We start from the raw sequence: 15,414 nt of genomic DNA, 5'->3' as shown, positions 1-15,414 counted from the left end.
AGTGTGTCAGCAGTTCCTGCAAGAGGAAGGGATTGATGCTATGGACTGGCCCGCCCGTTCCCCACACCTAAATCCCATTGAGCACATCTGGGACATCATGTCTCGCTCCATCCACCAATGCCACGTTGCACCACAGACTGTACAGGAGTTGGCGGATGCTTTAGTCGTGGTCTGGAGGGCCCTCAGGAGACCATCTGCCACCTCATCAGGTGCATGCCCAGGTGTTGTAGGGCATGACTCCATATCCAGACGTAAGCACAGTCAACTATGTAAAGTTGAAATTATTTCATACGATTAATTCATTGAGCAGTGTAATACAGTCCTAACCTCAGTATCTAAGGAAAGGGATTTAGGGATCAATATTTAAGAAGACTTAAGGGTAGGCGGACAGTGTCATAGACCAGCAGGAAATGCTAGCAGAATGCTTGGGTATATAGTGGGGTGATGGGTATTGGCAGTAGAAAGAGAAAAGTGGTTAAACCATCTTACAGAGCGACCTCATTTGGAGTATTGTGTGCAGTACTGGAGACTGGGGTGGGTGGGGGGGGGGGGGATTTACTATGACCGTTGTATCTCACGCCGGTCTGAGCTAAAAAATTTCTGCTGTGTGTATCGGCCACTTAATAAATCTACCCGTGCATTGACTGGTCCGTATGCCACACAGGGAAATCTAGGTGTACAGCTTAAGAAGTCTGGCAGGCCTCTGCTGCCATGCTGATTAACTTTTTGAAAAATTGCAATAAGTCACAAATTTTTTAGAGCAAACTTAATTGCGCAAAAATGTATAACGCCAGAAACCTGTCAAAAATACTTTAATAAATCCCCCTCCCAACTGTTTCTTCAAAAGGATATTGATAAAGATACTTAGGAGAGAGTTTAGAGACCTACTAAACGAATACATGGATTGCAGGATAAAACTTACCAGAAATGGTTAAAAGGCCTTAACCTGTATAGCTTGCAAGTAAGAAAAGACAGGGGGAATATGAGAGAAACTTTTATAAAGGAAAATGGTATATTTAAAAGAAGAAAAACTATCATAAGTAGTAGACATAATTTTAAATTAAAGGGGCAAAGGTTTAAAACTAACATCAGTAAGGCTGCATTAAAACCACGTTTTTGCAATACAGTTCCCGTATAAGTTTTCAATTTGAAAAACCGTATGGAACTGTATTGAAAACCGTATGCATTGACTCTCCATGGAAATCTGTATGCCAAACGATGCATCCGGTTGTGTAGTTTTTGCGTCTTGTACAGTTTTATCCTTTTTATTTTCTCCATAGTCTACCACTTTTTTTTTTTTCCTGGTGAAAAACCATATTGAAACTGTATACGGTTCCTTTAACATGGGAGTCAATGTACCGTATGTGCGTACAGTTCCATCCGGTTTGCACAATATGGTTTTTAAGTTTGCACATGTGCAGTTCACACGGAATGGAATGAAAAGTTAACAACGTAGACTTTTTTTTTTATTTTTAAACTGATGCAACAAGACATCATTTTTTCAAACTGTTTTCGGGTAAAAATTTGTACACACGTTTTGATACAGTTTGGTCCGGTTTTGAGGAATCCGTTATTCATCAAAAACCTGATACCGGAAATGTATTGCAAAAACATGGTATGAATGTAGCCTAAGCATTCGGTTAACTGAGAGAGTAGTGGATCCAGTAGTGGTAGCTGCATATACAGTGAAGGAGTTTAACCCCTTAACGATGCCGGACATAAATGTACGTCCTGGTGAGCTGGTACTTAACGCACCAGGACGTAAATTTACGTCCCATGCATAACCGTGAGCATCGGAGCGATGCTCGGGTCATGGGCGTCAGGTCCCGGCTGCTGATGGCTGCCAGGGACCCGCCGGTAATGGCGGACATCCGATCGTGCGGATGTCCGCTATTAACGGCTCAGATGCCGTGTTCAATACAGATTACGGCATCTGCCGCATTGCGGTCACTAAAATGGATGATCGGATCGCCCGCAGCATTGCCACGGATATCCGATCATCCAGAATGGCAGATGGAGGTCCCCTCACCTGCCTCTGCTGCCTTCCAAGTAGACCAGAGCAGAAGATGACCGATAATTCTTATCAGTGCCATGTCCTATGCATAGCACTGAACAGTATTAGCAATCAAATGATTGCTATAAGTACCGTAGTCCCCTATGGGAACTATTAAAGTGTAAAAAAAAAAAAAAAAAAAAAAAAAAGGGGGGGAAAAAAAAGGGGAAAAAAAAGGGGAAAAAAAAGGGGAAAAAAACTCCTCCCCCAAAAAGTGTCCAAAAAAATATTTTTTATATACATATTTGGTATCGCCGCGTGCGTAAATATCCGAACTATTCAAATAAAATGTTAATGATACCGTACAGTGAACGTAAAAAAAAGTCCAAAATAGCTGCTTTTTTTATAACCTTTTATTCCAAATTATTATAATTTTTTTTAACTTATGAAGAGTTTTATATAAGCAAATATGGTAACAAAAAAAAATGTACAGATCACGACGCAAAAAATGAACCCTCATATAGCTGCTTATACGGAAAAATTTAAAAGTTATAGGTCTTCAAAATAGGGGGATTTTAAACGTACTAATTTGGTTAAAAAGTTTGCGATTTTTATTTTTTTAAGCACAACAGTAATAGAAAAGTATGTTATCATAAGTATCATTTTAATCATATTGACCCAAAGAATAAAGAACACTTGTCATTTTTCCATAAATTGCACGGCGTGAAAACGAAACCTTCCAAAACTTGCAAAATTGCGGTTTTCTTTTTAATTTCCCCACACAAATAGTATTTTTGGGTTGCGCCATACACTTTATGGTAAAGTGAGTGATGGCATTACAACGGACAACTGGTCTTGCAAAAAGCAAGCCCTCATACTGGTCTGTGGATGAAAATATAAGCGTTATGAGTTAGGAAAAAACTAAAACGTAAAAAAAAAAAGTACTTTAGGCCCAAATGGTCCTTAAGGGGTAAAAGTAAAAACTCAGAAAAAGGACATAAATGACTTAAAAAATCACAGAAAAAAGGCCAACTTTCTGGTTACCGATAAAAGGGCAGGTTAAGCACATACAGTCATGGCCGTAAATGTTGACACCCCTAAAAATTTTCCAGAAAATGGAGTAATTCTCATAGGAAAGGATTGCAGTACCACATGTTTGTTGGAATACACGTGTATAGCAAAACAACAAAAAAACGTGGTCTCAAATGGCTGGAGGTGCTCAACCCCAAATGCGGTTGTGCATTTATACTGGGGGAGCAGATCCTGCCCTTGTAGTCCGTTGCTAAGGGCGATCCCCAGCATAAAAATGCATACAATGGAGGATGCCTGCAGCGGACTACAAGTGCCACAATAGAATCCTACACCAGATAAACGGTGTGGATGTGTAACAATTAGAATACAATACAGGAATATGGGTGCACTACTGTGGTAGATGTAAACAATACATTGGCTATCCCTCAACACTGATGTTAAAATTGAGACATTCGCCAGTGTATCCTTATATGAAGGACACACCAGAGCCCGCACACCAACGCCAAAGTTTCTCAAATTGGTGCGAGACCTAACGCTAATCCTACCTGTGCTTGATAAGCAGAACAGGGGCCAGTGGGCAATTACGGCAGCATTCGGTTGACTCACAACTTCCTTCCAGATACCCTCCAGTGTTACTGAGCACACATGCAATGGGAGGAGGGAGGCAAGCTGCAAGCCCCACCTGAGTTGGCTATTATGGGTGCCTGGCCTCACAGGTGCTACCTTAATGCTGCCTTGTAGATATTCAAGGCGCATTAATGTTGGAGTTTACACACCTCCAAATTTAAAATTTAAACAAACAACAAAAAAACGTGGTCTCAAATGGCTGGAGGTGCTCAACCCCAAATGCGGTTGTGCATTTATACTGGGGGAGCAGATCCTGCCCTTGTAGTCCGTTGCTAGGGGCGATCCCCAGCATAAAAATGCATACAATGGAGGATGCCTGCAGCGGACTACAAGTGCCACAATAGAATCCTACACCAGATAAACGGTGTGGATGTGTAACAATTAGAATACAATACAGGAATTGTACACATGTGTATTCCCTTTGTGTGTATTGGAACTAAACCAAAAAAGGAGGAAAAAAGCAAATTGGACATTATGTCACACCAAACTCCAAAAATGGGCTGGACCAAATTATTGGCACCCGAAATTGTGGAAAAATAAGATTTTTTCAAGCATGTGATGCTCCTTTAAACTCACCTGGTGCAAGTAACAGGTGTTGGCAATATAAAAATCACACCTAAAAGCAGATAAAGGAGAGAAGTTCACTTAGTCATTGCATTGTGTGTCTGTGTGTGCCACACTAAGCAAGGACAACAGAAAGAGGAGAAGAAAACTGTCTGAAGACTTGAACGAAAATTGTGGAAAAATATCAACAATCTCAAGGTTACAAGTCCATCTCCAGAGATCTAGATTTGCCTTTGTCCACAGTGCGCAACATTATCAAGAAGTTTGCAACCCATGGCACTGTAGCTAATCTCGCTGGGGGTGGACAGAAGAGAAAAAAATTGATGAAAGGTGTCGCCGCAGAATAGCCCGGATCGTGGATAAGAAGCCCCAAACAAGTTCCAAAGATATTCAAGCTGTCCTGCAGGATCAGGGAGCATCAGTGTCAGCACAAAATATCAGTCGACATTTAAATGAAATGAAACGCTACGGCTGGAGACCCAGGAGGACCCCACTGCTGACACAGAGACCTAAAAAGCAAGACTACATTTTGCCAAAATGAACTTGAGTAAGCCAAAATCCTTCTGGGAAAACGTCTTGTGGACAGATGAGACCAAGATAGAGCTTTTTGGTGAAGCACATCCCTTCTACTGTTTGCCAAAAAAACGGAATGAGTCCTACAAAGAAAAGAACACAGTACCTACAGTGAAATATGGTGGAGGTTCAATGATGTTTTGGGGTTGTTTTGCTGCCTCTGTCACTGGTTGCCTTGAATGTGTGCAAGGCATCAGGAAATCTGAGGATTACGAACGGATTTTGGGTCGCACTGTACAGCCCAGTGTCAGAGAGCTGTGTTTGTATCCAAGATCTTGGGTCTTCCAGCAGGACAATGACTCCAAACATACGTCAAAAAAGCACCCAGAAATGGATGGCAACAAAGCGCTGGAGAGTTCTGAAGTGGCAGCAATGAGTCCAGATCTAAATCACATTGAATACCTGTGGAGAGATCTTAAAATTGCTGTTAGGAAAAGGCCCTTCCAATAAGAAAGACCAAAGGAAGAGTGGTTCATCATTCCGGCTGAGAGGTGTAAGAATCTTATTGATGGTTATAGGAAGCGACTGATTTCAGTTATTTTTTCCAAAGGGTGTGCATCCAAATATACAGTTAAGGGTGCCAATAATTTTGGCCAACCCATTTTTGGAGTTTGGTGTGACATAATGTCCAATTAGCTTTTTTTCCTCCCTTTTTTTTGTTTAGTTCCAATACACACAAAGGGAATAAACTTGTGTATAGCAAAACATGTGTTACTGCAATCCTTTTCTCTGACAGATACTTAATTTTCTTAAAAATTTCAGGGGTGCCAACATTTACGGATATGAATGTATTTCCATGATGCAGATCAGCCACAGTGCTATATAAGAGGAGGTGCAAAATACTGATGAACAACCAAAGTATTATACAGTGGTTCCTCAACATACGATGGTAATCCGTTCCAAATGAACCATCATTTGTTGAAACCATCGTATGTTGAGGGATCCGTGCAATGGAAAGAATAGGAAGTAATGCTCACCTGTCCCCGCCGCTCTGGACCCTCACCGCTGCCCTGGATGTCGCCCTCCATCGCTGTCGCCGTGTCACTGATGCTCCGGACGTCTCTGCTTCCCCGGGATCCTCGCTCTCCGTCGCCGCCGTCACGTCATTATGCACGCCGCTCCTATAGGATGACGGGGCGGCGACTGAGAGCGCCGGCGATGCAGGGGATCCCGAAGAGGACGATCCAGAGCCCCGAGGACAGGTGAGTGATTGTCACCCCAGCACACAGGGCACCGTAAACAGCTATCCGGTGGCAGCTGAAGCAGTCTGTGCTGCCGGATAGCCGTTTATGCAATGGCCCCGACACACAAAGGCATCGCATGTTGATGCTGGCTTCAACATGCGATGGCCTCTGAGAGGCCATCGCATGTTGAAATTATCGTATGTTGTGGGCCATCGTAGGTGGGGGGGGGGTCACTGTAGTAGCACACAAATAAGGCATGCACAGGGTGCCAGTAACATGATAGCGTGTAGTGCACCATGCTGGCTTACAACCTTTTAGTGACACCCATACTGTTCGACCAGGCAGGCTGCCCAGCTTCTTCTGTGTGCACCCCACAATGCACCGACACCCTGGTCTCCCCCAGCATCACATGGCCAGACCACATCACAAAAACATCATCATGTTACTGCCACCCTGTATATGCCTTATGTTTGCAACTAGAATACTAGGCAGCTACCCCTCTTATGAATAGTAGGCGTGTGTGTGGTTGTTAATCAGTATTTTGCACCTGTTCAACCTCCTCTTATATAGCATGGTGGCTGATCTGCATCATAATGGAAATAGGTGCCTAATCTGCCCTTGTATCAGTAACCAGTAAGTTGACCATTTGTCTGTGATTTTTTATTTTATTTTTTGTGTTTAAGTGTACCTGACATGTCAAAAATTTTGATAGGTCAGGTTCTCCGTATTCAGACCCCCACGAATCGGTAGAAAGTTTGGGAGAAGTGCACGCAGCGCAGTTAATTCCCTAGCTTGTGATTTGTCTCCCTGCTCAATTATAATTTTATTGGGCATTAAGGCAAATATTGATATGAGCCGGGAAGAGAACTGCGGTGACACACACTTCTCCAAGCTCGTTCTCCTCATGGAGTTTTTTTTTTTTTTTTTTTTAAATAACAGGGACACTTTATAAGCATGCATTTGATAGGCATAAGGCTATCCTTTACCCCTTAGTGACCATGGACTTCAATGTACGTCCTGGTGTGGAGGTACTGGTGTGGACTTAAATGTACGTCCTGGTGTGGATGTACATGACCACGAACATCGGAGCAACGGTCGAGTCATGCACTGCAGGTCCCAGCTGCTGGTAGCAGCCGGAGAACCGCCGGTAATGACGGACATCAGCGATCTCGCTGATGTCCGCGATTAACCCCTCAGATGCCGTGATCAATACAGATCACGGCATCTGCGGCAGTGTGCATGTTTAAAAGGATGATCGGATCACCCTCGGAGGTTCCCTCACCTGCCTCAGTCCATCTCCTGGGGTTTTCTGCTCTGGTCTGAGATCGAGCATACCAGAGCAGAAGATCGCAGATAACACTGATCAGTGCTATGCCTTATGCATAGCACTGAACAGTATTAGCAATCAAATGATTGCTATAGATAGTCCACTATGGGGACAAAAAAAAAAGGAAAATATCCCCTCCCTCAATAAAAATGTAAATTGTCCCTTTTTCACATTTTACCCCCAAAAAGCGTAAAAAAATTAATAAAAAAATGTATAAACATATTTGGTATCGCCGCGTGCGCAAATGTCCGAACTATCAAAATAAAATCAAAAGAGCAAGAAGAAAATCTGAACGGCGTAAACGTAAAAAATAAAGTCCAAAATTGCTGCTTTTTTGTCACATTTTATTAAATATACAAAAATATGCATGCTCAAAAATGTGACCCTATGCTTGATATATATCATACAAAAAAGATTAGGCGTATGCAGATCAGGTACAAGTATTAATCATTTTTTTAAACATAAATGCAATCATAGACATACATTTAAAAACAAATAAAAATACTATCATCAGAGAGTACAGACAGACATGGGTCTGCACAATGCAGAAACTGAGGTCCCCAGAGCTACAAATTGTAGAAATAGTATAAAATGTAATATATATGATTGATGGTCGCTGTCAAACTGGTGGCCAGCAGTACAAACAACCTTGGTAAGGATATCTAAGCCCACAATTACCCTTAATAAGGTATAGCAAGATGATCCATATTTAGGAGTCTGTCCATTGTGCATACATGCACCCAATGTTTCGCATGTGCCCCAGAAGAAGCAGACATGGTGAAACGTTGGGTTTTGGAGGTCCGGTCGCATTCTTACTAGGTAACTACTGCTCTGCATTTATGTAATATGCAATAACCACAGTGGATAAAGGTGTTTTCCACTGGAAATTTTTTTTTTTTTTAATCAATTGGTGCCAGAAAGTTAAACATATTTGTAAATTACTTCTATTTAAAAATCTTAACCCTTCCAGTACTTATCAGCTGCTGTATGCTCCTCAGGAAGTTTTTTTTTCTTTTTAAATTTCCTTTCCGTTTGACCACAGTGCTCTCTGCTGACACCTCTGTCCATTTTAGGAACTGTCCAGAACAGGATAGGTTTTCTTTGGGAATTTGCTCCTACTCTGGACAGTTTCTGAAATGGACAGAGGTGTCAGCAAAGAGCACTGTGGTCGAACAGAAAGGAAATTCAAAAAGAAAAAACTTCCTGTGGAGCGTACAGCAGCTAAGTACTGAAAGGGTTAAGATTTTTAAATAGAAGTAATTTACAAATCTGTTTTACTTTCTGGCACCAGTTGATAAAAAAAAAAAAAAAAAATAGTTTTCCAGTGGAGTACCCCTTTAAGTAAGGTTGTGCACTATTTGGAGAAATTACATTCTAAGGGTACATTCACATGTACAGGATCTGCTAAAGTTGTTGGGTAGCAAAATCCGCTTCACAAAATATGCAGCAGACCCTGATGCGCACGTATTTAACAGATTAGAAGCTTTGCTCAGAAATTTATTTTACTGCAGCAGATATAATTCTGCAGCAGAAAATCCTGTGCAGGATACTTTGTGGGAATAGACCCTAAGGGTGCGTTTACACCGGCGTATTTGTCAGCGGATCCGCAGCTGCAGATCTGCTGACAAAGGCCCCTAAAGTGCTGCCCTCTTAGTGCCTGCTAATAGCGTCAATCCGCCACTACCAGCAGACACACTGCGATGTGAGAGTTACCCTGCAGTGTACTCGCACACATCGCGGCCGCTCTCTGTGTAGCTCAGGGAGCCGGGGGAGCGGCCACGATGTGCGGGATGTGCGGATACACTGCGGCTCGCACTTCACAGTGTGTCTGCTGGTAGCGGCGGATTGCTGCTATTAGCAGGCACAAAGAGGGCAGCACTTTAGGGGCCTTTGTCAGCGGATCCGCAGCTGTGGATCCGCTGACAATTACGCCCGTGTGAACGCAGCCTAAGGGTACGTTCACACGTGCATATTCTTGCTGCAGATTTGCTGCTGCAGATTTTGCTGCTCATTGACTTCAAAGGGCAGCAAAATCAGCAGAAGATCTGCAGCAGACAATATGCACGTGTTAACGCACTCTTAGGGTGCATTCACATGTACATTATCCTGTACATATTTTAAGCTGCAGATTTTATGCTGCAGACTTCAATGTAAACTAATTGACTGAACACAGATTTAAATCTGCAGCTTCAAATCCTGTGCATCAAATAGGCGCAAGATACTGTAAATCTCTTCACATGTACAGTATCCTGCGCATATTTGATGTGCAGGATTTGAAGCTGTGTTTTGTCATAGTTTACATTGAACTCTGCAGCATAAAATCTGCAGGTTCAAATCCTGCGCATCACATAAGTGCAGGATACTGTATAGTTGAATAGACCCTTAGGGTACGATCACACGGACAGGATCCTGTGCAGATTCGATGCGCAGGATTTTCTGCTGCAGATTTCAATGTAAACTAAATGACTGAGCACAGCTTCTAATCTGCAGTTACAAATCTGCGCAGGATCCTGTATGTGTGAACGTACCCTTAAGGGTTCATTCACACGTACAGAATCTGTTGCATGTTTTTACTGCATATTTTGTTCAGCTGATTTTGCTACCCATTGAAGTGGAGTTGCCAAATCAGCAGCACAAAATATGCAGCAGCCCTGTACGTGTGAATGTATCCTTAGTCTATTCACACGTACAGGATCCTGCGCAGGATTTGTAACTGCAGATTAGAAGCTGTGCTCAGTCATTTAGTTTACATTGAAATCTGCATCAGAAAATCTTTATATCCTGTGCATCAACTATGTGTGTGATACTGTATGTGTGAATAGAAAATTGTAGAGTAAAACTGACATGGGAAAATAAGTAGAAACTTGTGTATATTAACCAGTGCCAGGTAGCTGCTGTTAAAGCAGATTAGATTTTACAAAGACCAAGAGGGTTCAGAAGTTAAAAACCTAAATTAAAGGGGTACTCCGGTGAAAACTTTTTTTCTTTTAAATCAACTGGTGGAAGAAAGTTAAACATATTTGTAAATTACTTATATTAAAAAAAATCTTAATCCTTCCTGTACTTATTAGCTGCTAAATACTACAGAGGAAATTCTTTAAATTTTGGAATGCTCTCTGATGACATCACGAGCACAGTTCTTTCTGATGACGTTATTATAATAATAATAACACTTTATTTATTGTTGTCCTTAGTGGGATTTGAACCCAAGACCCCAGCACTGCAAGGCAGCAGTGCTAACCACTGAGCCACCATGCTGCCCTTAGCATACATCTGCTATGCATCTGCTATGCATGGTTGCTAAAATGGACAGAGATGTCAGCAGAGAGCACTGTGCTCGTGATGTCATCAGTGTTCCAAAAAGAAAGGAATTTCCTCTGTAGCATTCAGCAGCTAATAAGTACTGGAAGGATTAAGATTTTTTAATAGAAGTAATTTACAAATATGTTTAACTTTCTGCCACCAGTTGATTTAAAAGAAAAAAGTTTTCACCGGAGTACCCCTTTAAGAGTTGAAATGGGTGTATTGCAGTAGCCAGAAAACAAATTTATACAACAAATCTAATTGATTACAATATATTTTATGTTATAAATAAACAAAATAGTAAAAAATAAATATATGTATAGTTAGTGTGTGTGTATATATAAAAATGGGGAAGGCTAGTTGCTATGTATAGAAACATATTACAGATTAGTACGGAGATCCTTCCAATGATCTTTTTATACCAAAGCCTGTAAGGAATCATGCAAGTTGATATCTAGGGGAAGGAAGCCTACGTTGATGTAGACTGCAAAGCTCTCTGCCGCTGGATGTTGTGCTGGTTAATTTGTTTCAATTGCGTTACAACCCTGAATATCAGACATTCTGAGATCTGGCTTTCATCGTCTGTGTTCATATGTAAAATTTAGATGTAGCAAGCTTTTGATAATATATTGCCATATTGGTCCACCTTGCACTACTTTATACCTGCATAGTTTCATACCTTAATTTATGGTTTATTCCAGCTGGTGATGGAATACTGCCTAGGATCTGCATCAGATTTGCTAGAGGGTAAGAGGAAAAAGACACCTTCTATAAGTACTGCTCACTATCATTATGTAAAATAGAAGTGTGCTTGCTGATGAATTCTTCTTTTTGAAAATATTTTGTATGACCATTTTATGTGATTTCATAGCCAAAAACTATGCAACATTATTTTTATTTTGACATGTATGTGAAAAATAACTTCTTAAGAAGCATTTTGTTTTAATGTTTATCTTCCTTTTTAAAGGGAAACTGACTAACCTGAATATACAGGTAGATATTGTGGGTGACCCTGTTTATAGCATTTCTAGTTTCTAGCTGTTACAAAGATATTCATCTTGTAGCTAATGTAGTAATCTCTTATCTGCAATGGAGTCGGGCTGCTGCATGTGCAGTGCTTTCTCGTGCCCGCTCTGGACAATAACTCCGCCCCCTACTGCCAATATCTCTGCCCCTTTTATGGATGTGCTGAGGAAGAGGGATGAAGATTTGTGAAAGGGCAGGGCTATAGGCCAGAGCAGGAGGGAGAAAGCAGCACATACAGCAGCAGCTCGCCTCCAGTGCTTATAGAAAGAAATGATTATATTGGCAACCAGTTTAACCAACTTAGTTTATACTCAATGTTATGATTTTATTATGTTAGAAGAAATGTAAGGCCCTTTTAAATTTCCACTGTTGTTGGAAAAATACAAATATGGTAATTGAAAGGTAAGGATGAAAAAAAGTCACAATTGCCAAAAATCGTCTAGGGTGAGTTGATCAAATACCTTTCGTACAGTTTCTTGATATGCCTTTCTGTTCATGAGATATGGGGGTTTATAATTTTGTCTAACAATTCATAGAATCAGTCAGATAGGTGTGAATATAATTTAAATAATGGCAGTAAATATCAGGTGATGGTGGAATTATACAATCAGTGAGTGTGAATGTTGGATATTTAGGGGTGTGTATGTCTAGTACACACCCAAAGACTGTATAATCCCGCCTATGACCTGATATTCACTTTCATTTATAAAATTAAGTCCCGCCCATCTGAGTCCCTGAATTGTCAGACAAACTACAAACCTTTCCTTGAATCAGCAGAACAGCCCCATCATTCACAGGATTGGTGGGGTTTAGAGATGAGCGAACTTACAGTAAATTCGATTCGTCACAAACCTCTCGGCTCGGCAGTTGATGACTTAGCCTTCGTAAATGAGTTCAGCCTTCAGGTGCTCCGGTGGGCTGGAAAAGGTGGATACATTCCTAGGAAAGAGTCTCCTAGGACTGTATCCACCTTTTCCAGCCCACCGGAGCACCTGAAAGCTGAACTAATTTGTGCAGGAAAAGACATCAACTGCCAAGCCGAGAAGTTCGTGACGAATCGAATTTACTGTAAGTTCGCTCATCTCTAGTGGGGTTCCATAAATTGGACTCACACAAGTCATAAATTGATGGCATATGTTGGCCTTATGCTATCACAATAGGATATCTTGATACCTTTTTATTAGAGGGAACTTTTCATCGATTTTATGCTGCCTGAACTATGAGTCATCAAGGTGGTCACCAGCAGATTCTTCCTGTCCCACCACTCCCTGGTTAATCTCTCCCTATACCCAAACACGGAGAGATCTATCAGTCAAGGCAGGTGGGGTGGAGAAAAGCTGCTGATGACCGCCCTCATGACTTGTAGTTCTGGCAGCATGAAATTGATGACAAGTTCTTTAAGTCCGCGTATAATGCTTGTATAGGAGTTCTGTGACCTTATAAAAATATAAGGCATTACGGTTGAAGCAGATTACAGTCGCTATTGGCATAAAGCTTGATAGAATCTTCGTGCTTGTTCGCATCATGCCTGTCCTGTCCTGACACATTTCATGCTATCTGCTATTCTGTGTAAAGTCATTCTGAAAAGTTGCCTTACTGCTTCTTCTCCAGCTCCTTATCTCTCTTCTCTTGAACAATCTTCTTAGGGCTCGTTCACATTACCGTTTCTATTCTCATGCCTATTATTAAATCCGTTCTGAACATGTTCATACTGCTTGCAAATGGCTGTAAATGAATCCCTTTGATGTCAATGGGATTTTTTTTACAGTCCTTTGCAAGTCTTTTGCTCCCATTTGGTTCCTAATAAGTTTATTTTTGACGGCAAAAAGATGTTGCATGTTCTCTTTTTCTTTTATTTATTTTTTATTTTTTTGCCTTCAAAAATAACGGAATAGAAATGGATATTATAAATTTGACATTGAAGTATGGGTAGCAGATTGAAAATGGATGAGCCTTTAATGTCTCTGTTGGCACCTGTTTTTTGCAATCCGTTGTGATCAGTTATTACTTCTGAATATGCTCAGAAGACGTGTGATAAACCAGGAAGTAGCCAGACAAAAATAAAAATGGATAATAGACAGATTAAAAACTGATGCAACAGGATGCCACTTAAATGGGCACTGTCATTAAAACAAATGTTTTGCTATTGCATTCCTTTAATTAAAAAAAATCTTTCAACTGCACTTTGTTTAAAAATGATGACGTTTTTGATATTTTATTTGTGTTTAACAAAGCTACCATGAGATTTCTCCCTACTTGTCCAGAGCACATTTCCCCCCATCTCTTGCACAGACTTTGGACTCCTACTGGCCTGGCAGAAGTCCAAAATCAGGAAATGCAGTCTGGAGTGCTGAGGGTGTATGTGACCTTAGCCAATCATAGCTTATCTCACACTGAACTGCTCTGCGCTGTGTGTAGCAGGTTGAGGGAGGAAGTTCTCCCCTGTATGGCTTCAGATGATGTCACACCTGCTGGGGAACGCCTTTTCCCAGTTTGTGAATCTGACTGAGACTGAGCAGAAAATACAGAGCAAAATCAAGGTAGAAAACTAAAAAAATAATCAAAATAAAGGCAGGGGATGGTTTATCATGATAGGGCAGTGAATCATGACAGGTACTCTTTAATGGCATCAGTTTGTTAATATGGTCCGTTTAGCAGCAGCGATGGGAGAATATTGGGACAGGAGACAACGGCCATGTGAACCTAGCCTTTGCTGATTTACGACCAGATCAGACTTTTTATTATTTTTTTTTTTTGTTATACTAAAATTAGTACAATGCAGTTATAAAAATCACGAGGAGTCTATAGCCTTTGAATTGAAAATAACAAACAAATTGATTTCTTAAAAAAAGTAAGATGGATGCATTTCCTGTTATAGGAACATGATCTGGCAGTGTAAAGTGTTTTGGTCTCCTCTTGTACTGATATTCTCTTTTTCCATAGTTCACAAGAAACCACTTCAGGAAGTGGAGATAGCTGCCATTACTCATGGTGCCTTGCAGGGGCTGGACTACCTGCATTCACGCAATATGATTCATAGGTAAGTTATATTTATTATTGAACCACTATCATAATGAAACAGAGAAATAAACTGATATTTTTGTTACTAACTGGACTATCGCTCAACTAATCATACCGTACAAACAAGCTGCACTTTTATACTCCATTCATTTTATTATGGTACAAAAATACCAGATCTTGAAGCTCCATTATAATAAGCTTTGGATCTCTCTGAAAACTGGGTAGTCTTAGCTGTGTGTGCACAAAACAGTATTCTTAGGAGTTATAGATGCTTTTTTTTCAAATTGTGGTGTTTGTGGTAGGGAAGAAAAAAATCCCTACGAGCTCAATTATGTAGACCTTATTGGAATTTGATGGACCCCCATTATAAGTTGGTGCGGATCCTCAGGCACCACTGGGATCCCTTGTGTGATAGGTCCATTACAGCATTGTGGCTTCTATTCTAATGCTTAATGCACAAAAGTCTCAATAATGCCGGTCAGTTGTTATAGAACATAGGACCACATTTATATAGGTACTAAATCTTAACACCTTTACTAAAGGATATATAACTTGTACATTTTACACACCTTTCATTTGCGTTAGAGCTGCCATTTTAACGATAGATTCTAGTTGTGCCCAACAGTTGCCATTGACTTACAATGGGATCTGTAGGGGTTTCATCATGGTGTCTATCATTGCCTATGCTGTAATTCATCCATCAAATCTGATTGAATTTGTAAGACTGTCTCCGACAATAATAAAAGCAAAGCCAGAGGAGAACA

The 15,414-nt window shown here is 40.8% G+C and overlaps 1 protein-coding gene across 6 annotated transcripts in view; it reads left to right on the top strand.

Moving 5' to 3' along the window:
• Positions 1-15,414, top strand: part of TAOK3 (TAO kinase 3) — a 243,625-nt gene that overhangs the window by 93,645 nt on the left and 134,566 nt on the right. For all 6 annotated transcript variants that reach the window (XM_056537203.1, XM_056537201.1, XM_056537204.1 and 3 more), the window contains 2 exons: positions 11,305-11,350; positions 14,573-14,669. In XM_056537203.1, coding sequence (XP_056393178.1) covers positions 11,305-11,350; positions 14,573-14,669 — 143 coding nt within the window. The remainder of the gene's footprint in view (positions 1-11,304; positions 11,351-14,572; positions 14,670-15,414) is intronic.

Source organism: Hyla sarda, chromosome 1 (genome assembly GCF_029499605.1).
Source record: "Hyla sarda isolate aHylSar1 chromosome 1, aHylSar1.hap1, whole genome shotgun sequence".
Taxonomy (NCBI): Eukaryota; Metazoa; Chordata; class Amphibia; order Anura; family Hylidae; genus Hyla; species Hyla sarda.
This window is presented reverse-complemented; position numbering and strand designations above follow the sequence as displayed.